General features: G+C 37.7%; 1 protein-coding gene across 1 annotated transcript in view; it reads left to right on the top strand.

The window, feature by feature from the left end:
• Positions 1 to 24090, top strand: part of KPNA1 (karyopherin subunit alpha 1) — an 82380-nt gene that overhangs the window by 29973 nt on the left and 28317 nt on the right. The window contains exons 3-9 of the mRNA XM_046002409.1: positions 7881 to 7988; positions 10756 to 10855; positions 13550 to 13644; positions 20457 to 20588; positions 22083 to 22171; positions 22509 to 22608; positions 23207 to 23370. Of these exons, the coding sequence (XP_045858365.1) occupies positions 7881 to 7988; positions 10756 to 10855; positions 13550 to 13644; positions 20457 to 20588; positions 22083 to 22171; positions 22509 to 22608; positions 23207 to 23370 (788 nt within the window). The remainder of the gene's footprint in view (positions 1 to 7880; positions 7989 to 10755; positions 10856 to 13549; positions 13645 to 20456; positions 20589 to 22082; positions 22172 to 22508; positions 22609 to 23206; positions 23371 to 24090) is intronic.

Below are 24090 nucleotides of genomic sequence, written 5' to 3'. Positions count from 1 at the left end.
GTTTTCAGTCACCACTGATTACTTTGCATAAATGACTGTTATGACATATATTCTATTTTATCTGGCTTCTTTCAGTCAGCTTAATCATTTTGAGTTTCATTTATGTTGTGTGTATCAGTAGTTCATTAGTGTTCTTGTTGAGTAGCTATCTTGTAAAGATAAAACCACAATTGGTTTATTCATTCACCTGTTGATGGCAGTTCGGATTGTTTTCAGTTTTGGGTGATTATCAGTAAAGCTGCTCTGCACATTCATGGACAGCTCTTTGTATGGACGTATATTTCCATTTCTCCAGGATGGATATCTAGGAGGAGAATGGCTGGGTTGTATAGTAGGTGTATACACTATTCAGCTGTTTGCTAAAATGGGTTATACTACTTTATCTTCGCATCAGCAGTGTATGAGACTTTCATTTGCTTCTCTTGTGAGCACATACATACATAAGCATCACATCTCCATTTATTTAGACCTATAATATCTTTTAGGGATTTGTAGGTTTGCTTTTTTAAAAAGATTGATTTATTAGAGAGAGAGAGAGAGAAAGGAGGCGCAGAGGGAGAGAGTGAATCTCAAGCAGATTCTTTGCTGAGTGTGGAGCCTGACATGGTGTTCAGTCTCATGACTCTGAGATCAGGACCTGAGCCAAAACCCAGAGGCGGACACTTAACTGACTGGGCTACTCTTGGTGCCCTGATTTGCAGTTTTTCTTGTGAGATTTTCTTCCTAAGTATTGTGTAGTTTTGATGCTATTGCAAATGGTATCTTTTGAATTTCAGTTTTTGATTGTTCATTGTTAATATTTAGAATCCCCTGGGATTCACCGGGAGAGATGGTTCCCCAATCTTGGAGCTCTTCTGGGAGAGGTGACAGGGACAAAAGAGTCAGTGGGCTCCATTGCCTTCCCTTACCCCTCATCATAGTGCAGAGACACCTGCTGACTGTGACTAACTTGGACACTGGCTCTTTACTGTGCTTTATTTCAAACTCCATGCACCTGTACTTTGGTACATACTGCCCCTCTGGGACAAACCCGCATCAGTCCGGGTGCAGTGAGACCCTCCCCTTGAAGACCAACACAGGCCCATGCCATGCCAGGTCCCTAAAGTTCAGAGTTTCAAAACTCAGTACTGCCTTCTTGGGATAGACTACAAGGTGCACTGCCCTCCAGACAGACAGATGGCTGGAACACACACAGGGTGAAAGCAGCAAGCTGAGGGATGCCTGGGACATATGAGGGGAGATTGTTTGCTCTTCTGGGATGGCTTCCTGGATAGTGGTATATGCAGACTCCCCTCTCTGGGGACTAGGGAGCTGGGTGACGCCATTTTCCTCCCTCTTCACTTAGCATAAACTCACTTCAGTAAGCAGCACAGGCCAACAATAGTGGCCTAAACTGCTTACACCAAGCCCTAGAGTAGCAGGCCCCTCCTCCGGAAGACCAGCACACACCCCTGCACACAACATGTCTGCTGACCATAGAGTTCTGCAAAGCTCCGGCTCTAGTGGAAATAGCATTAAGTATCTTTAACAAGCAGACCAGAGCGCATCTAGTTAAAACTCACCACACTCTGGCAAAGGTCCAAATTCTCCCCACTGCAGGCAAGGAGAAACTGCAGAGGACTGACCTGAGGAAAAGAGCAGCCAAAACACAGCAGCAGAGTGTACACAGCATATACTGGAGACACTTCTAAGTGCCAGGCTCTGGAGAGTATATGACCTCTTCTACATAAAGTCATTACTTATAGGAGCAGGAAACATGACAGGCTTTCCTAACACACAGAAGAAAACAAAGACCTACTCAAAATGCCAAGGCAGAGGAATTCATCCCAAAAAAAAGAACAAGAAAAGGTCATGGCCAGGGATCTAATCAATACAGATAGAAATAATATGTCTGATTCAGAATTGGAAGGAAGAATCATAAGGATGTTAGCTGGGCTTGAGAAAAGCATAGAAGACTCTAGGAAGTCCCTTACTATAGAGATAGAAGCCCCCCAAAATTAGGCTGAAATGAAGAATTAGTAACAGAGATTTGAAACCAACTGGATGTAATGACCACAAGGATGGAAGAAGCAGGGCTATGAATAAGTGGTAGAGAGATTATAGAAATTACTGAAGTTAAAAGGAAGAGGGAAAGAAAAATATTAGATTACAAATGTAGACTTAGGGAACTCAGTGATTCCGTAAAGTGTAATAATGTTTGTATCATAGGAGTCCCAGAAGTAGAGAGGGAAAAGGTGGGGAGCAGAAGGTTTATTTGAGGAAATTATAGTTAAAAACTTTCCTAATGTGGAAATAGACATTTGAATCCAGGAGGCACAGGCAACTCCCATCAAAATCAACAAAAGAGGCCAATACCAAGACATATCGTAGTTAAATTTGCAAAACACAGAGGTAAGGAAAAAAGTCCTAAAAGCTCTAAGACAGAAGAAGTCCCTAACTTACAAGGGAAGACAAATAAGGTTAGCAGCAGATCTCTCCTCAGAAACTTGGCAGGCCAGAAGCAAGTGGTATGATATATTCAACACGCTGAATGAGAAAAATCTGCAGCCAGCAATACTTTATCCAGCAAGGTTGTATCATTCAGAGTAGAAGAAGAGATAGTTTCCCAGACAGACAAAAACTAAAGCCGTTCGTGACGACTAAATCAGCTTTGCAAGAAATTTTAAAGGGGACTCTTTGGGGAAGAAAGATCAAAGTCAACGAAGATTAGAAAGGAACAGAGAAAATCTCCTAGAACAATGACAAAACAAGTAATAAAATGGCACTAAATTCTTATCTATCAATAATTACTCTGAATGCAAATGGACTAAATGCTCCAATCAAAAAACATAGAGTGTCAGAATGGATTAATAAAACAAGACCCATCTACATGTTGCTTGTAAGAGACTCATTTTAGATCTAAAGACACCTGCAGATTGACAGTGAGGGGATGGAGAACCATTTATCATGCAAAGGAGTGTCAAAGCTGGAGTACCAGTACTTAACATCAGACAAACTGGATTTTAAAATGAAGACTGTAACCAGAAATGAAGAGGAGCACTATATCATAATAAAGGGGTCTATCCAACAAGAAGGTCTAACAATTGTAAATATTTATGCCCCCAACTTCAGAGCACCCAAACATATAAAACAGTAACAAACATAAAAGAACTCATTGATAATTACACGGGAATAGTAGGGGACTTTAACACCCCACTTACATCAAAGGACAAATCCTCTAAGCAGAAAATGAACAAGGAAACGAAGAATGACTTTGAATGACACACTAGACCAGATAGACTTAACAGATATATTCAGAACATTTCATCCTAAAGTGGCATAGTACACATTCTTTTCTAGTGCACATGGGACATTATCCAGAAGAGATCACATACTAGGTCACAAATCAGGCGTCAACAAGTACAAAACGATTGAGATCATGCCATGCATATTTTCTGACTGCAGTGTTCTGAAACTTGAAGTCATCTACAAGAAAAAAATTTGGAAAGACCCCAAATACATGGGAGGCTAAAGAACATCTTACTCAAGAATGAGTGGGTCAACCAGAAACTTAAGAATTAAAACTATGTGGAAACAAATTAAAATGAAAACGTGACAGTCCAAAACCTATGGGATGCAGTAAAAGGGGTCAGAAGAGGGACGTATTAGCAATACAGGCCTACCTCAAGAAGCAGAAAAATTTCAAATACACAATCTAACCTCTCCCTGCTTTTTTCAGCTAGGAAAAGAGCAACAGGTGAAGCCTAAAGCCAGCAGAAGAAGGGAAATAATAAAGACTAGAGCAGAAATAAATGATGTAGAAATAAAATAGTAGAACAGATCAATGAAACCAGGAGCTGGTTCTTTGAAAAAATTAATAAAATTTATAGACCCCTAGCCAGATTTATCCAGAAGAGAAAGGATCCAAATAAAATCATGAGTAAGAGAGGAGATCAGAAGTAACACCACAGAAATACAAGTACTTACAAGAGAATGTAATGAAAAATTATATGCCAGCAGATTAGGCAATCTGGAAGAAATGGATAAATTCCTAGAAACATATAAAGTACCAAAACTGAAATAGGAGGAAATAGAAAATTTGACAGATAGCCAGCAAAGAAAAATTGAATCAGTTATTAAAAATCTCCTAACAAACACAAGTCCAGGGCCAGATGGCTTCCCAGGGGAATTTTACCAAACATTTAAAGAAGAGTTAGTACCTATTCTTCTCAAACTGTTTCAAAAAATAGAAATGAAAGGAAAACTTCCAGACTCCTCCTTCGAGGCCAGCATTACCTTAACTTCAAAACCAGTTAAGACCCCACTATAAAAGACAATTACAGGTCAATATCACGGTGAACATGGATGCAGATATTCTCAACAAAATACCAGCAAATCAAATCCAACAAACATTAAAAGAATCATTCACCACAATCAAGTGGGATTTGTTCCTGGGCTGCAAGGGTGGTTCAGTATTCACAAATCAGTCAATGCAGTACACAATATTAACAAAAGGAAGGATAAGAGCTATATGATTCTCTCAGAATTGATTCAGAAAAAGCATTTGACAAAGTAAAATGATAACCCTTAACAAAGTAGGGGTAGAAGGAATATACCTCAGCATCATACACAGAAGGTCATATACAGAAGACCCGTGGCTAATATTGGGATAGTGGGTAATAATGGGAAAAAACAGAGCTTTTACTCTGTGGTTAGGAATGAGACCTGCAATGTCCTTTGACATCACTGTTATTTAACATAGGACTGGAAATCCTAGTCTCAGAAGTCAGATAGCAAAAAGAAATAAAAGACATCCAAATTGGCAAGGAAAAAGATACATAAAGTATCATGCTGTCTGCAAATAATGAAAGTCTGTCTTTTTCCTTGCCAATCTTAAAAAAAAAAAAAGAGTAGTAGATCAGTGAACAGAATAGAGAACCCAGAAATGGACCCACAACTGTGTGGTCAGCTAATCTTCTACAAAGCAGGAAAAAAAATCTAATGGAAAAAAGTCCTCTCAACAAATGGTGTTAGGAAAACTGGACAGCAGCATTCAAAGAGAATGAAACTGGACCACTTTCTTACTCCATTCCCCAAAATAAATTCAAAATGGTTGAAAGACCTAAATGTGAGACAGGAAACCATTAGAATCCTAAAGGATAACACAGGCAGCAACCTCTTTGACCTTGGTCGTAGCAACTTCTTACTAGACATGTCTCTGGGATTGAGCCCTGCGTCAGGCTCTGTGCTAAGTGAGGAGTCAGCTTCTCCCTCTCTCTTTGCCGCTTCCCCTGCCCATGCTCGCGTGCTCTCTCTTTCTCTGATAAATAAAATCTTTAAAAAAGAGACAAGTACCATATGATTTCACTCATATGGATTTTAAGAATTGAAATGGGTGAACATAGGAAAACAAGAGAGGTAAACCATAAAAAACACTTAACTATAGAGAACAAATGGGTTGATGGAGGGAGGTGAGTGAGGGATGGTTTAAATGCGTGATGGGGGGGGGGGGGCGCCTGGGTGGCTCAGTGGATTAAGCCGCTGCCTTCAGCTCAGGTCATGATCTCAGGGTCCTGAGATGGAGCCTGCTTCCTCTTCTCTCTCTGCCTGCCTCTCTGCCTACTTGTGATCTCTCTCTCTCTGTCAAATAAATAAAATAAAATCTTTAAAAAAAAAATGGAGATTTTTCCTCATTAAAAAAAAATAAATAAAAAATAAATGCATGATGGGTATTAAGGAGGGCACTTGTGTTGATCACTTGGTGTTACATGGGATGAATCACTAAATTCTACTCCTGAAGCTACATTACACTATATGTTAGCTAACTGAAATTTAAATAAAAACTTGAAACTAAAAAACAATAATAAACTTTTGGCCATTTTCCAAATATATTTACCCCACCCCAGTTTCAGAGCTCCAGTCCCTGTATAGTAGGTCACTTGATGTTCCACAGCTGACTTATATTTTGTACCTATTTTCTTACCCTTTTTTCAACATGTCTTTAATTTTGGAGTGTTTATATTGCTGTGTCTTTAAATTCAGTAATCTTTTCTTCTGCAATATATAATCTGCTGTTAATCCTACCCAGTGTACTTTTCACCTGAAAAATTGTATTTTTCACATCTAGGTATTCGCTTAGTCCTTTTATCTCTTCCCATCTCTCCTAGTGTTTATACTTCTACTTTTTGAACATGTGGAATATATTTATAACAACAATTTTAGTGTTCTTTTCTATTTCTACCATTTTTGTCATTTCCAGGTGATTTTGATTGGTTGATTATTTATTTACTTATTTTTCCTTCCTCATGAATAGTCTTTTCTTCTTCTTAGTGCTTGGTAGTTTCCAATTGAATTCCAAGCATTGTGAATTTTACCTTGCTTATTGTTAGAGTTCTTGTATCTTTTAATATATATGTAATTCTGAATTTGTCTTTGGATTTAGTACATGACTTGTAACCAGTTTGTTTTTATGTTTCACGGGGCTGGATTTTTAATACCCTTTAACCTAGAGCTAATTGAGCCTCACTTCTGAATCAGTATCCTTCCGAGTATTCTATTAAATGCCCTATATATATTAGGAAGTCTTTTTTATTGTATGGTTGAAACATGAATAATACTTGACCCCTTTAACTTCCAAAATTATTCTGCATGTTTGTTGGAGGTGGTTCCTTTTCCAGCTGTATTTCCCTTATACACCTGTGCTTGTAGTACGAAGCTAAAGACTCATGGGGAATTTTCTGCAGAGCTTTAAGAGTTCTCTCTGTGTTGATCTCTCCTCTTCATTACTTTACCTATGGATTCTAGTTGCCTTGGCCTCCTCATTTCTAAACTCTGTCTCCTCAACTGAGGGAGCCTGTAGGCCCTGCTTGGGTTTTGCCGTCCCTATGCTACAGCCTGGAAACTCTGTCCAGGCAATAATTGAGCTAATCAAAGGCCAGTCTTATTTCTTTTCTTTTCTGAAGGATCACTGCCTGGGCTGCCTGGTACCTATTAGCTAAAACCCAGTATTTTATGGATTTTGTCTGCTTTTAGAGTTGTGTAGGATGAGAGGATAAATTATTGTTATCCATCATTGCTTGAAAAAGTGAACTGTTTCTATTTAAAGATAGAATGAAGGCACCTTAGTGGGCTACCTTTGGAAGGAACTATTCTTCGCCTACACAAATTAATAGATGCTTTAAAGGTAGTGTTCAAGCAGTGATCACTTGTTATCACTGGTTGCTGGGCAGGTTGGAAAGGTGGGGACGTCTCAGTTCATAATCTTTGAGGATTAAGAGGGAGTATTAAGTCATTCTGACATCATTTTTATCATTTCCCCTAATGTATTGGTAAGACTACTATCACCAACTTAACATAGAGGAAAGAGGGGAATGGCCAGGCATACCCTAACTCCTTTTTCAACCTTGTCCTTTTTTTTTTTTTTTTTTTAAAGATTTATTTATTTGACAGATAGAGATTACAAGTAGGCAGAGAGGCAGGCAGAGAGAGAGGAGGAAGCAGGCTCCCAGCTAAGCAAAGAGCCCGATGCGGGGCTCGATCCCAGCACCCCAGGATCATGACCTGAGCTGAAGGCAGAGGCTTTAACCCGCTGAGCCACCCAGGCGCCCCAACCTTGTCCTTTTTATGTGTCATGCAGTGTCAGGCTTCTCTCAGCAATTTTATTACATCAAGTGTTGGTAATAGCATTTTGTGATAGTTAGTTTCTTTAGATTATAAGATTGGAGAATTCTGAAATAATTCCTCATCAGGAAAGGTCAAAGGTGGCACAGCCTTTAGAAATTTTAAAATGATTTTCAAAAAACTCTCATCCTTCCTTATTGCCTTTTAAATGGGGTTCCTAGTGTTTGCATGTTGGACTTCTTTGTATTAGAATACTTGAGTCACAGTCTTTTGTTTTTCAGTTATTCAAGCGAAGAAATGTTGCTACAGCAGAGGAAGAAACAGAAGAAGAAGTTATGTCAGATGGAGGCTTCCATGAGGCTCAGATTAATAATATGGAGATGGCACCAGTAAGTAAGATAATGAAAGGAACTCTATTTTAGTGTTTTTCTGAAGACAAGGAAGTGTAGCTTGCTGTTTTGGTTTTTTAAAAAGGTGTTAGTAGATGGTTATAGAAAGTACTTGGCATTTCATTTTTTGTTTTTTAAGATTTTATTTATTTATTTGACAGAGATCACAAGCAATGCGGGGCTCGATCCCAGGACCCTGGGATCATGACCAGAGACGAAGGCAGAGGCTTTAACTCACTGAGCCACCTAGGCGCCTCGGCATTTCAGTTTTAAAAAGAAGCCATATACTTAATCTCATGGTTCATTAGATGTTTGTTATAGTTTGAATAACATGCAATTAAACAGAATTAACTAAATTATAAGATAATTCAGCTATTAAAACTTAAAAATATAATTACAAAATTATTCCTTAAAAGTTAAATAACAAGGGATACTTTAAAGGAAATTCCAATTTGCTATTCATTTATCAAATTGGTATGTTTGTGTGATTTAAAAAATTGATTCCACATCACGGCTGTTGGAGTTTTCTATTATAACCCATGTTGTAACTTTCTTGAGGTTGTATAAGCAGATAAAAATTATGCTTTATTTATATGGGTTATACCTGTCTATAGTTCTAGTTTATTATAGTCAATTAATAGAACACACACACACACAGATGGTTTTTCAGAAAGAGAAATCTTTCTTCCACCCAATTTCTTTCTTCATTGGCCACCACTGTTACTAGATTCTTACTGTTTGTGAGAGAATAAGTTTTTTCTCTCCCCCTGCCCACACCTCTTTTAAGCAAATTGTGGCATATTATGCACAGTATCCTATATATATTTTTTTTTCTTTTTTCTTCATAGATCCCCAGTTTTTATGGGCCCGTTTTCTTTTGTAATTATGAGAGCAGTTTAAATCACTTTAGAATCTATATAGACTTTGTAGCCAGTGCTATCATTTTGTGTTGAATTCTTCTAGGTCCTTCAGAAAGTTGAGCTGTCCATTTTTGTTGTTCTTTTAGTGAATGTTAAAATAAATGAAAAGTATTTTGTGGACTCTAGTTTTAGTCAGGGTTTTACAGAGGAAATAGCCAATAGGGGATTGTTTGATTGATTGATTGATTTTCAAGAATTGGCTCATTAATTGTTGGAGCTGCCAAGTCCAAAATCTGTAGGGCAAGTCAGTAGGCTGAAAATTCAGGTGAGCATTGATGTTGTAGTTCTAGGGCTGTTCCTCGGGAAACCTGTCATTGCTCTTAAGACCTTCAACTGATTAAATGAGGCCCACCCACATTTTGGATAGTAAAATGCTTTACCTGAGTATACGAATTTAAGTGTTAATCACATCTAAAAAATACTTTCATAGAAAGTTTAGACCACTGTGTGTTCAAACAGTTGGGTACTGTAACCTAACCAAGTTGACATATAAAATTAACCATCCTAGTGTACTCCTTGGCAACTTGACCCCCCTACAGAATTCCTTAAACCATACTGAGTGTCAGGTAAAGAAATAACTCGTCATACCTCCATGTAACATGGAGTTATGCAACTAAAAATGCACTAGCCTTTTTCCCAGAAGACGTTAAGACCTTAAGTGATGTTCATTCCTCTCCTTGATCTCATAACTTAAATGCTGTGATAGGAAGTTAACAGGACTTCAGTAACATGAATGTTAAGTCAATACATCTTATATTAGGGGATAAGAGAACCTGTGTGTGTGTGTTTGTGTGTGCGCGCGCGTGCGTGAGAGAGAAAATATATATATATAGAGAGAGAGAGAGTGTATCTATCTAAGTGTATCCAAACATTCATAATAGAATCATATAGGTACCTTTGTTTATTCAGGAATCAGTTTTGTAAGTTTCAAATTAGTTACTTTTCTGACTCTTAAGAGTAGAATGCTTCACTCTTCCCATTGGGATTCTTAAGTGTTAGGTATTGCTTACCAACCCTCCAGCATTTATAACTCAGTGCAACTTTTTTCACAGTTCATCTTGTTGATTTTAATCCTTCATGAAACGATAAGAACTTTATTTCATTATGACAAGTGACCCTGAGAAGGTTAACTACTAATACTGGAGATGGGTTGTAGAAAATGGAAAAGTTCTAACAAAGCAAGAAAGTAGTGGAAAACTGAAAGTTTTAATAAAGAAAATAGAAATTTTAAATAAATTTGAGTCAGTTGAATTTGATAGTAGCTAGAATCTGTGATTTATACAACACTATTCTGTATTCACTCAGTAAATACTTGTTGTGCATCTGCTATATGTCAACCATCAGTGATAGAATGGGAAGATGGGCTGGGTCTTTGGCTTTCAAGAAGCTTAACTTATATTGGAGGAACCTGGGCCTTAAACACGTAACTGAGAAAAAATATCTGATAGTGAAAAGGGCTGGGACAGGATTAAAGCAAGGTGATATAGAGATGGAACAGCTACTGTAGATTTAGAGGTCATAAGGAGCCGCCTTTTAGAACCTGAATGACAAGGACCAACCAAGTGAGTGATGAGCAAGGGAGGAAGAGTAATAAACGTCTTGTCTTAATATTTACTACTAAGATTACTTTCTTACTGTCATGAGCTTCTTAATGATAGACAAAGTATTTGACTTCATCACATTATTAATCATCTCAGACATTTTCTTTGTGTAAAGATTATCCTGCATTTGTGTAACTCCTCTAGTAAATATGATTAACTTAATAATGTGGCCACAACTATACTGTCTTTGTTTTCCTTTGAATTAAAGTTAAAATTTTATAAATTTGCTTTTGTTTGTGTTCCCAGGGTGGTGTTATTACTTCCGACATGATTGAAATGATATTTTCTAATAGCCCAGAGCAACAGCTTTCAGCAACACAGAAATTCAGAAAATTGCTTTCAAAAGGTGAGTTCTAAGTATCTTAAAGTACAGTTGGCCCCTGAGTGACAGGGCTGAAGATCTTTTTCAGTAAATTCAGTACAGTACTGTAAGTGTATTTTCTCTTTTTTATGATTTTCTTTTCTTTTTTTTTCTTTATGATTTTCTTAATAACATTTTCTTTTCTCTAGCTTACTTTATTGTAAGAATACAGTATGTAATACCTAGACATACAAAATATGTGCTAATTGCCTGTTTATGTTATTGGTGAGGGTTCTTGTTAACAGTAGGCTATTAGTAGCTAGGATTTGGAGAAGTCAAAAATTACACAAGAATTTTTGACTGTGCAGGGATTGGCACCCCAACCTTTGTATTGTTCAAAGGTCAACTGTGTATCTTTTCATTTAGTTAAAAAAATGCTACTTTCCCATAATCTATTTTTCATATCACAGATAAATTGCTTTGGAATGTGTCTATCAACAAAATAAAAGGATACATAAAGGTATATATATATAATTATAAGCCATGCCTAACTTCTGAATTTCTTTATGCAATCTTTTTTTTTTTTTAAAGATTTTATTTATTTATTTATTTGACAGCGAGAGAGAGAGAGAGAGAGAAAGATCACAAATAGGCAGAGAGGCAGGCAGAGAGAGAGAGAGAGGCAAGCAGGCTCCCTGCCAAGCAGAGAGCCCAATGTGGGACTCGATCCCAGGACCCTGAGACCATGACCTGAGTCGAAGGCAATGGCTTAACCCACTGAGCCACCCAGGCGCCCCTCTTTATGCAATCTTACCAGGACCAGAAAGCAGCATTCTTTTCATTTCTGAGCTATTTTAGAAAAGACCTTTAAAGTGATAAGAACAGGAGTCAATATTTCATGTTAATTCAGATCAAGAAACTACTTTTAAAAAAAATTTTTTTTTTAATTTTTAAAGATTTTATTTTATTTATTTGACAGACAGAGATCACAAGTAGGCAGAGAGGCAGGCAGAGAGAGAGGGAGAAGCAGGTTCCCTGCTGAGCAGAGAGCCCGATGCGGGACTCGATCCCAGGACCCTGAGATCATGACCTGAGCTGAAGGCAGAGGCTTTAACCCACTGAGCCACCCAGGCGCCCCAAGAAACTACTTTTTTTTAAAGAAAAACTTTTTTTGTTGTTTTTTTAAAGATTTTATTTTTATTTATTTATTTATTTTTTTATTTATTTGACAGACAGAGATCACAAGCAGGCAGAATGGCAGGCAGAGAGAGAGGAGGAAGCAGGCTCCCCGCCCTGCAGAGAGCCTGATGTGGGACCCGATCCCAGGACTCTGGGATCATGACCTGAGCTGAAGGCAGAGACTTTAACCCACTGAGCCACCCAGGCACCCCAGATTTTACTGTTTTTAAGTAATCTCTGTACCCAGCATGGGGCTTGAACTCAAAATCCTGAGATCAAGGGTCACACGCTGTACCAGCTGAGCCAGCCAGGTGCCCCAAGGAAAACTTTTAAAATATCAGTTGAAAGATCAGTAATTGTTGGTTTTAATATTATCATTTTATCATGAAATTTAAGAATGTATTTATTGGTGGTCAGGGTAATTACTTTTTTTTTTTTTTTTCTTTTTGGTGTAATTAGGGGTAGCCTAGAGTATGATAACTTTGCCATTCTGGACAAGTAAAAAGAATTGTGGAACTCTGAACCATATTAAAATGTCGATAGTATGGGGGCACCTGGGTGGCTCAGTGGGTTAAAGCCTCTGCCTTCGGCTCAGGTCATGGTCCCAGGGTCCTGGGATCGAGCCCCACGTCGGGCTCTCTGCTCTGCAGGGAGCCTGCTTCCTCCTCTCTCTCTGCCTGCCTCTCTGCCTAGTTGTGATTTCTCTCTGTCAAATAAATAAAATATTAAAAAAAAAAATGTCGATAGTAAATATTGACACTAAATTAACAGCACACACCCCCCTCCTCTCCAAGTACTAAGGTATTGTTTTTTGGAGTCATAAGTGATAAATTAATATAATCCCTTGAGGGACCTGGAATAAAAATCTCTATAACATATAGACATAACAAAATTGTGTGTGACATAACAAATTATATTTTTTGTGTGACAAGTTAATCATTTGAAGGCCATTATCATGTACAGCTTCCCCATTCCCCTTGTCTCTTTTCAGCATGCTGAGTCTATTGCCTTTCTCACACCATGAGGCTCTTTATGACCTTCCATTGCTCTCTACAGCTTTTCTGCCTGGATCTTTTGCCAGCCATCCTTCGTAAAAATATGATAACTAAAATACAGTACTTCAGATACAGTACTTACTACTGTAAAATGTGGGGAGAGGTTGCCTTCCTGGTCCTGAGACTACACATTCCAGGAGTGCACTCTAATAAGATAGCATCGCTTATTTTGTTAGTCATGGCACAGTAATGGTTCATTATATTTGCACCTATCTAAGCTCCCTAGAACCTCTCTTTATGTACTGTTTTTAGGTTTTATCTGTAAAGTCTTGTAGATTTTTTTAAATTGCTTTTTAAAAAATTCATTTGCTCAATCCTGCTGTATCCCTGCCAACTTCAGGTTATTGTTCTTCCTATATGTTATTTCTGTAATCTGGCATTTTAACTACTTCATCTTTATTACCATCATCAAATTTATTTGTTGTGTTATCTGAATGGTTGATAAAAACGTTGAACCAGATTATTTTTCTTCTTTCTTCTTTCCTTTCATCTTATGGGGAGACAGAACCTAATCCTCCTATTGATGAAGTCATCAGCACACCAGGAGTAGTGGCCAGGTTTGTGGAGTTCCTGAAACGAAAAGAGAACTGTACACTGCAGGTGCGAACCATTTTCATTTCTTGCCTCTTATTTTAATTCCCTTTGCAAGCTTGTATGTAAATTTATATGCAGATTTGTTATTATATTAATTTATACAAGGGGTTCATTCTTGATATGGGACTCATTTTTGATATGGTGTTCCTGACAACCACATTGCAAGCAGCTTTGATAGCTTCGTTAACATCTAGGCCCTGGATTTACTCTGTAGAATTCTTGCCATTTTTAGTCATGAGAAGATTATTTTATGGTGATTGTGGATAATACTTATTTAATAGGTAATTGTGTGTGGTAGAGGAGTTCTTATAGATAGAACCTAAGTGTGGGCTATGTAAAAGTTAGTTTTGAAGAATTTTTAGATTGTATTTGTTGGTTTTGCAAGGCTTTGTAACATGGGCTAGGTTAGAGACTCACTAATCCCCAAACCTGGTCCTAATTCAGTCCTTCCCCTTCCCTGCAAGAGCTGACAAGCAGATAGCCTTGTCGTGAATGTTGGTGATTGGTGCTAGGTAAATTTAGTCTGTCAGTACTATATTATATAGGATTTCCAGGAGGAAATTCTGCAACTTCTGGATTGTATAATTTTCATAGTAAAAAGAACCAGCTGTCAACTGACTCATCCTGGTGGTTACCTAGAAATTTTAAAATACGGTTTTGTTTTGTTTTTTTTCCTGAATGAAGTCGGATTTTTAGTAAACTGGTAATTTTTCAGGAGCTATGCTTCCTTGGAGTAACCCGTTGTATCAGTTTCTGCATTATTCTTTAACCAGTACCTGTGATATCTAAATTCTCACTTACTGTAGGATCTAATCTGAAGGGCTCAGGCCCTTTGGAGAGAAACTGCAACTGTAAAAATGGGTTAGGTGTAAGGCAGATCACAAATGAGTTTAGCTTTCCAAGTAAATTTGCCGATAATAAGTTAATCCTAAAGATAACTTTTGACCTTCTTGTTCTTTTTTGCCTTACTTTCTAAGGCTGTAGGGAGTGGGGCATTTTGTAAGTGGTAATAACCCCTCTTCCCAGGTTCTTTACTGTCCAGAGGATTGTAGATGATTCATAAGACCTGATGCTTTGTCTTGATATTTTCTCTCCTTTCCTCCCACCCCATCTTTTTCCCCCTTTTACTTTCTTTGTTGCGGTGATGAGTTCTTCCCAGAAGAAAAACAAGAAATCCAGAAAAGGTAGAGTACTTCAAAGTCCCATCAGTTTTTCTTCTCCAGCTTGACATTTACTAATCCCCAAGTTCATTTGAATTAAGATTCTGTTTTGCTAGCTGCCTCTTGGATTGTAATTCTGGTCCCCATCTAAGGCCAGGATCGCCGGACACCTGAAAAATAATCAGGTTCACCTAGAGAGCAAGGAAAGAGACTTTTATCAGGAGGAAAAAAAAAAAAAAAAAGGAAATCCAGACAACCAACACTGCAGAGTACTGAGCCTGAGCCCTAAGCAACCTGCCAAGAGAACCAGAGGGACCAAATGAAGAGCCTTACTGCAGTTTATCATTTGAAAAGCTTTGTAGGAAGAGGGAGGTAGGGAAAATTACCATTTTGGTCATGTGAAAATATGTTTGTATCCTATCTCTGATAATGAGAGTACTTGAGAGATACTGAATTTACTCCTGGATCTAGCAGTTTCTAGTAGGTGGTCACAGAGGTCCAGTTCCTTAATCTGTTAAAGAATGATGGTATAACCTCACTGGCCTAAAATGAAAAGGGAGAAATGGGCTTTTCCCCATCTCTGCATTTTCCAGTGCACCCCAAAGAGTGCAGTATGTTCTTTCAGACAGTGCCCTCTCCTGGCTACCATATGTAAATTCTACATCTTTTTGATTCTGTAATCCTAGAACTTGGATCTTCTGAAGGTGAAAGCCTTTGGAAATCTCTAATTTGCTTCTGTCTAAATTCTCAGATTCCACCCTTGTGTAAACTAATAGTTAGGCTGAAAGACTGAGAAATGATTCCTCTGGAAGTGAGCATCTTATGATTTTCAACTTAGTTCTCCAAAGACTGAGAAATACCCAGTCTGTTTATTATCTAAAGGTCATCATCTCCAGCTTTTCTTCTTGTGTACATTTTAAGTACAACATGGTATTCTTTCTCCAGTGTGATTTGTGGCTAACGTCAACCACTCCAGAAGCAGAAGGAACAGATATATTGAGGGAGAACCAGGCGACTTTGTGCCACATAATTAGACATGCTCTGGGAAGCTTGGAGGGTACTCCTTCCTCTATCTTTTTGGAGAGCACTAGGATGTAAGCTGTTCCTGATACTCCTACCTGCTTACTAGAAATATGAATAGTGTGTTTTTGGAATGGGGCTTTTGCCAGTTCTCTTCCAGAAAGAGTGTAATAATATATAGTCATAATAATAGCTTATCTCATTGATAAATCCTGTGGACAAACTTAATCCCTTCATTCCATAGATAAAAAACTGTGAATCCTAGTGAAGGCTCTCTTCACTTATGGTCTGGCTCTCCTTATGCCGGAATCAATGAGGTACCTCACAACAGGGAGATAATGCCTGTTTTGCTCATTTGCCTTCAGATGAGATGAACAGGGGTGGAATCGAGGATTTTGGCAGCAAATAATGTCATCTAGCTAAGAGCATTCTCAAGTTCAGTGACATCTAGGCCTCAGACAAATTCAACCTTTAATATGAGATTGGGCTGCCTTATGGTGTATTCCCTGGGCCTGCTTTGTTGTTGTTGTTGTTGTTGTTGTTGTTGTTGTTTTTTGAGTCTAGGCCCTGCATGTTTGTACTGTCCTTTGTAGTGCTGAGATGTTGCAGTCTCACACTTTCTTATGGAAGCTTATTATGAAAATAGCTAGAAGTAAGTAAATTGCATCCTAGTTCCATTCATTAGGTATTCCTCCTAAAATTGTAAATTTAGATTAAATTGGTGTAGTTTCCCCATTCTTGCCTTTCTTGTCCCATATAAAAGCTTAATGTGATAAACTGCAGTAAGCCTTCATCCTCCTGTGCCTTTTCCCATCCTCATTGATCCCTCTGCCTTTCTTGAAAGGTTGCTCAGATGACTCAGGCACTGTTCTCTGCAGAGTTTGATGTCTGGGTTTATTTTTCTGATGTGAGCCTCTCTTTTCACTTGCTCTCCAGGTGAGCCTGGCATTTGCTAGGAGCCAGAGTGGACCCGGCAAAGTGGCCAGCAACAGAGTCCTGATCCAAATGGAGAAAGGGAACCAGGCGTACCTCAACCTGGAGTGGGAAACTTGATAGGAGGTCAGAAGTACTTCAGCTTTGGATTCTCATTTTCCTTATTTAAGGAACTGAGCACCAGAAGGTAGAGACTGAGAAAGGGAAGAGAGAAAATACCAAATCTTCAGTGTGACCTTCAGATTTCAACTGTAGCCTTCTTTAGCAAGTCTGGACAGTGAAAAATAATAGTGTAGTTACAATTTATAAGTAATCACAGCATGACAGGTTGTTTTCCTTGCATGGTACCATTCTTAGAACATTAAAAAACATAGTAGTTTAAAACAAAAAAGAGGAAGTAAGGATCATAGTAATTTTGGCTACCATTTATTTACTTCAGGTGATACCATTTCTTAGGCTTTAGTCATCATGTTACCGATTTTTTGAGTCTCATGGTTACTTAAATTACTTTTTCTGGCCATTTCTCTCATAACCTTATGCAGTCGTTTTTGCTGTCAATTCTGGACTTTCACATTTCCTAGCTCTCTTGCATGTTAAATCCAAATCTGGGACCCAAGACCGAAACATTAACACAACACAATGACGGCAATAGTCTGTGAAAGAGAGGTTAGTTTGAAGTACACACTATTTTTAAAAAACATCCATATTAAACACATTTGAAAGTTGTTTCTTTTAGCACTTTATTAACAGGGGCCTGTATGATTGAGGGGGCATAGTTTTCTTCCTCCCTCTCTCCTCTCCTATCTCCTATCTACATATGTACATTTTACATAAATACACAGATGGGCATAGAAAATTGCACAAGTATAGCTTGATGAGTTTTTACAGGGTAAACATCAAAGTAAACACTGTGTGTGTGTGTGTGTGTGTGTGTGTGTGCACGTGCACGTACGTGTGAAAGAGAGAATGCCTTATTCATGCATGAATATGATTTTCAGTGGCTCTCTGGTTATAAGGTACTTGTCTGTTTCTGTCCCTGATGCTTTCTGATTTTTGTTCTTACCAGGGGAGGCCTTGAATATTGCTTTCGGAGATTATCATCACTATGTACTTCTTAGTAATAAACATGACTCTGGTATATTCTTCTTTTGCTGAGATAGCCTAATTTCCCTTTTTCTTCCATCCCTGTTCACTTATTCTCTATTTTCTTATTCATTGTCACTCTGTTTTGCTTTTCCATTTCATTCTCTTAAGTAGCATCCGGAATTCCCTCTCACTTTCTGTTGAGACTCCTGGTACTAAACCTCATAAGACAGAGCAGCTTCAACTCTGGCAGCAATGACTATTCTAATTTTATCTCATTGGTAATTCTTTAATAAGCCTTTATCCATGCAGGTTATTGTTGTCATTTCATTTACATCAGAATCTCATCTCAGTCTGTTTTCTCTTTGACAGAGACTGGTATGTATGCCCATCTCACTCATTCTTCATATACAACTTTTCCTCACAGTTGTCATTTCTTTGACTTGGTCTCTGCAGTATCTCATGACTCTTTGTTCAACTTGGAGCCTGCCGTCTGGTAGGAAGGTTTGCTTTTGTATTCACATGATCTGTCTCTTAGTTTTAACTCTGCTAGTTAGTTTTCCTAGAAAGCAAAAGAAACTGCATTTTAGGTGAACTGTTTTCTTTTTAGCATCCCCTAAATGATCCGCATATCATTATTTGAAATTTCTTGTGTAGATAGCAAAACTCAAGGAATTGAAAGATTCTTGTCAATGTTACAGGTGTGTGTCTGAGACGAGACTGTGGCTGGGCTTCATAAGCATACTCGATTGGGAGGCTGTAATCTAGTTCTCTCTGAATGGCTGCACAACATAAATAATTAGATTATTGGCCCTTTTTCTGATAGTTTCCTCATCATAAACTACCAAAGCCAGACTTCTCTGGGATGTTGTGAGGAACATATGTGAGTAATGCTTTGAAAATACAAAGTACTGAACAAATGTAAGGTTTCAATTCAGACAGATCGAAAAGGCTTTGAGCATGGGTTTTAGGAGTGATTCAGTTGTGAACATGGTATATAATGGAATTTTTATTTTGTGATATTCAGTGTTTGGAAGTCTCTTGAACTTCTCTTTTAACAAATTTATCAAAAAGAAAATATTTTCCCTTTAACTGTGGTGCTCCTGGTCTGTACCTCCTTGCTACTGTAATATCATTGTCCAGTTAGGCTGCCTAACCTCTGTACTCATTTGTATATTTCACTTTCATAGGTTTCTTGGAACGTACCCTTCTTTAAGCATCTTCTGTTGTGAATTTGCTGTCATTCACGTGCTTTGGATTATGATAATCAGATTGTCTTCCCATGTCTTCTGCTTTCCTTCCCCCAAATCCAGTGGTTGATGATTTAGTTTTCCATATGACAGTGGCCTTTCAGTTGACCCGAAAGCTTTTAGAAGAGTCACAGCTCTGTCTTTCAGTGACTTTTTAATTGATCTCTCATTCAAGGGACATGCCATTGAATTTTTTTCTGTGTATGTGCTTTATTAAAGGATAAATAGAAGACAGAACAGAAGAAGGAAACAAAACTAAAGTTTAGTTAGAATAAGAACACTTTTAAGTAAATAGAATTTTAGGAGTTCATTCTTGGATTTCTCCGTTTTAGGGTAGAGTCAAATTACTGCACAGATGGACAGATTAGTAAAATGCTGTACTTTTTGTTGGCCATGATTTCTTTCATACTTTCTGTTTACCAGTTTATCAGCCTTAAAGAATGCTCTTTTTAAAAATCTTACCTCCGGTATGGAGAGGGTGGTTGGGTGTTGGACATTGGGGAGGGTATGTGCTATGGTGAGTGCTGTGAAGTGTAAGCCTGACAATTCACAGACCTGTACCCAGGGGCAAATAATACATTATATGTTAATAAAAATAATTAAAAAAAAATCTTACCTCTGTACTTTAGTTTGGAGCCCTCTCATTTGTCAGAAGCTCTTACGCTCTGATGTTGCCGTTTCCATTAATTGAATGCCAGTTAGCTCCTTTTGGCTCACTTATCATTTAAAATATCTTTGGCCTTTCTCACTGTTGTTGTGTCTTACACATTTTACATTAAGATCCTCCCCACTTCTCTCTGTGTCCATCTTATAGAAATTAATTACTTTTATTTTTTTATTAGATAATATACATGGTTTAAGGCCAAAATGATACATAAGGTTTTGTTTCCCATTCACCCTTACCTTTCCATGTAGTTAACAAGTATTTACAGTTTCTTATGAATCATGCCAGAGGTATTCTGTACCATAAGTAAATTAATGCATATATTCCTTCTTAACCCTTTTAGAGAATACAGTATGATGCTATCTTAATGTACACCGTTAGGCTTTTTTTTTTTTTTCCTTTTTTTCATTTGTTTCTTGGGAGATCATTTATGTTAGCATATGAAGCAGTCCCTCATTCTTTTTTTATGGTATTATGTCAGCTCTACTTTGGTCTGAAATTTTAGAGCAAATTTTAGACTGAATATTCTAGATCAAGGTTTTTGTACTGGGAATTCTCCATTTAAAATTGATACAGAATCCATCTGATAGATTGTGTGTAAATAATGATTTCAGATTCTTTTCTTCACATACAGAAAACCTTATTGTTATAGCTAAAAACAGGCTCTTAAATGCTCATAATATAATAAAATTATTTTTATCTTTATAGTTTGAATCAGCTTGGGTATTGACAAATATTGCTTCAGGAAATTCTCTTCAGACGCGGATTGTGATTCAGGCAGGAGCTGTGCCTATCTTCATAGAGTTGCTCAGCTCAGAGTTTGAAGATGTCCAGGAGCAGGTAAAAAAAATGAAGCAGAGAAGCAGATGAAAGAATACCATTTTTTCCTTTGGTCTTACATTCAGGGCCTGTTTCACCACCTGGCCTTGATAATCCATGATTCATCACAGGGAGTGTTCTAGAAAACTAAACCAAAATGGAAAATTTCATAGTGAATGTAGGCAGAATCTCTTCTGGAAACATAAAACCATTTTCCCCTTCCAGCCCTGAATTTTTAAAAAATTCCTATATACTTTTAATTTTTATTTTATTATTATTTTTAAAGATTTTATTTTTTAAGTACTCTATATACCCAGTGTGGGGCTTGAACTCATGAGATCAACATTTGCATGCTCCACTCACTGAGCCAACCAGCCACCCTGAGCCCTATATACTTTTTATTTTTTTAAATATTTATTTATTTTAGAGTGAGAAAGCTCATGAGCAAGGGCAGGGGTTGGAGGAAAGGTGGGGGTGGTGGGGGGAGAGAGAGAGAGAATCCCAGGCAGAGACTCCCTGCTGAATGTGGAGCCTGATGAAAGGCTGGATCCCAAGACCCTGAGATCAGGACCTGAGCTGAAACCAGGAGTCAGATGCTTAACTGACTGAGTAACCCAGGCACCCCAGCCCTATATACTTTTTAGATCATGTAAGCAGTTACTGAGCATTAACTTGTAGGGATCTCTAGTGTTGATGGAAAGAGCAGGTCTTTGCCACATTTGCGTAGAAAAAGACTTAGAAAACATTGAATTTTTTTATTATTGCAAACTTTGACAAATTCATAAATAGAAATCATTGCTAAATGAGTATGATTTTCTTCTGCAGCTTGAGGTATAATTTACAGAAAACTGCCTGTATTTAAAAAGTACAATTTGATAAGTTTTGACGTATGTGTATACCCATAAAACCATTATCACATTCAAGATCTATATCCATTACCCCCAGAAGTTTGACAGCTTTCCGCATTTTGATTGCCTTTTTTTTTTTTTTTAAGATTTTATTTATTTATTTGACAGACAGAAATCACAGGCAGAGAGGCAGGCAGAGAGAGGAAGGGAAGCAGGCTCCCTGCTAAGCAGAGAGCCCGATGCGGGGCTCGATCCCAGGACCCTGAGATCGTGACCTGAGCCGAAGGCAGCGGCTTAACCCACCGAGCCACCCAGGCGCCCTGCATTTTGATTGCTTTTAAAATCTCTGTTCACTGTTTTCTTTTGTAAGCAAGCTAAAAATACATTTTAAATCAGCTGAGTATATAAGAATTGGTTCCTCCCTTTAATAAATTTATACCATGAGTGTTCAAATATACACTTTATAATATGATTGATCTTTCCTCAATCCCACAACTATTTCATTTGATTCCCTGATAATGAACTTTTATTAGAAGTATTAATAGTGTTTATGTGTTTGTTGATTAATTACTATATAATTTTGTAAAGAGTTACTATGGTTGTTTTGACATCTTTTCTGAGAGAATTATACTACACAACCTATCATTAATGAATAATTCTTTCGCAGGCAGTCTGGGCTCTTGGCAACATTGCTGGAGATAGTACCATGTGCAGGGACTATGTCTTAGACTGCAATATTCTTCCCCCTCTTCTGCAGTAAGTTTGTTTCTATTATTATTACTATTTCTTAAGTAGTAAAAGTATGGAAGTTTCTCAGAAAGTAGTGCATCTTTAGAAATAATTTTGGATTTTCTATTGTTATTTTTTATTACAGATACCTTCTTACTAACTTGTTCAGATCATTTCTTCAGGCATTCTGTCTTACTCCAGTGCCAAAATTCTGGATTAGTGCTGTTAGAATTAATTCAGCTTTATTGTTCTGGAGAAAAGCTATTTAAAGACATGTGTTGATCAGTAGCTCTAATATTTATCTTATGCTAGGAGAAAATTAATGTCCATTATATAGTTTACCATTGTATCATCATGCTTATAGGTTATTTTCAAAGCAAAACCGCCTGACCATGACCCGGAATGCAGTATGGGCTTTGTCTAATCTCTGTAGAGGGAAAAGTCCACCTCCAGAATTTGCAAAGGTAAGGATTATGTTTGTGGGAAATGAGCAGAAAAAGTACAATTAAAAGAATGTAGCTGCGAATACTAATGTGAACAGAAAGAGATGATAATTTTTCATAAAATCTGAAATGTTAGAATTTTATCTGTTTCTGGAGAAACAGGGCTTTTTGTTGTTTTTTTTTTTTTTTTGGTGTTAATTTGGGATAAATTTTCACTGACTGTAAAAGGCTCTAAATTAATCTTAAAACCTAGCATATTTTATTTATAGCAAAGTATCTAAAACAAAATTTTTTTAGCTCTACCACTTGTGAAAGTTTCTTTACCTCTTTGGTCCAGAAAGAGTGTGTTTCAACAAGGAACCTCACTCTGAAAATTGGTATATACTTCAGTCTTTGAAATTATTTTCCTTGGTCTCTGACTACTTCATCAACGTAAATTGCAAGGCACTGACAGCATTCCCAAAGATGGAAATGCCATTTGGCCATTTGCTATTCCATTTCTAGAAGTATTAATCACCCCAGAAGTTAACCACATGTGTGCCTGATTGCCTTTTGGAGTTTCTCTCATGTCTAGCTTTTATTCTGTTAAATTTCATTATCATATCATCTTCCCTTACAGGTTTCCCCCTGTCTGAATGTGCTTTCCTGGCTGTTATTTGTCAGTGACACTGATGTACTGGCTGATGCCTGCTGGGCCCTCTCATATCTATCCGATGGACCTAATGATAAAATCCAAGCTGTCATTGATGCTGGAGTATGTAGGAGACTTGTGGAGCTATTGATGTAAGATATCTTAAAGTGTGTCTCTTCTTTTGTCCTTGTATTAGTTTATTAGTTTTCTAGATGCTGATAAATATTAATATGTTATACTGATTTATTGTGCTTTAGGCTGCTCTCTTTTGTTACTTACACTGATATCAAATCTGTTTGTTTTGAGCTTATATAAAGAACTGCTCTTTCTTTTGGTGCGAACAGTCTTTCAGCAGGAACATTTGGAAAACTCTCATCTGTGTAATTAAGCTAATGTTTAATGACCTGAGCCCAGCCTCAGGATAGATAGCAAAAGGCATATTGCCACTTAAAAGAGTCGATCCTGAGGCACCTGGGTGGCTCAGTCAGTTAATTTAACTCTTGATTTGGGCATCGGTCACGATCTCAGGGTAGTGAGATGAGCCCTGCGTCGAGCTGTGCACTGGGCATAGAGGCTGCTGAAGATTTTCTCTCCCTCACCCTCTGCTGCCCTTCCCCGTTTAAATAAGAGGAAGTGAAAACTGTATTAATGAGAAGGAAATCTTATAATCCAGGTGATAGAATACCTGGGAAGCATTATTAAGAAAGATTTGTAGTTTTTATCCAAAAATAATAAAGGCAGAGAGCTCTCCCAGGGAATACCAAACCCATCCTTGCAGGGTTCCCTTGAAAACCACCTCAGACGGGTACCTTTGTGCTCTAAAGTTACATCGCATTATTTGGTTTGGATTTCAGCCCTAAAGAAAAGAGACT

This window comes from Meles meles, chromosome 4, assembly GCF_922984935.1.
Source record: "Meles meles chromosome 4, mMelMel3.1 paternal haplotype, whole genome shotgun sequence".
Taxonomy (NCBI): domain Eukaryota; kingdom Metazoa; phylum Chordata; class Mammalia; order Carnivora; family Mustelidae; genus Meles; species Meles meles.
Note: the sequence above shows the minus strand (reverse complement) of the source record. Positions and strands in the feature narration are given on the sequence as shown.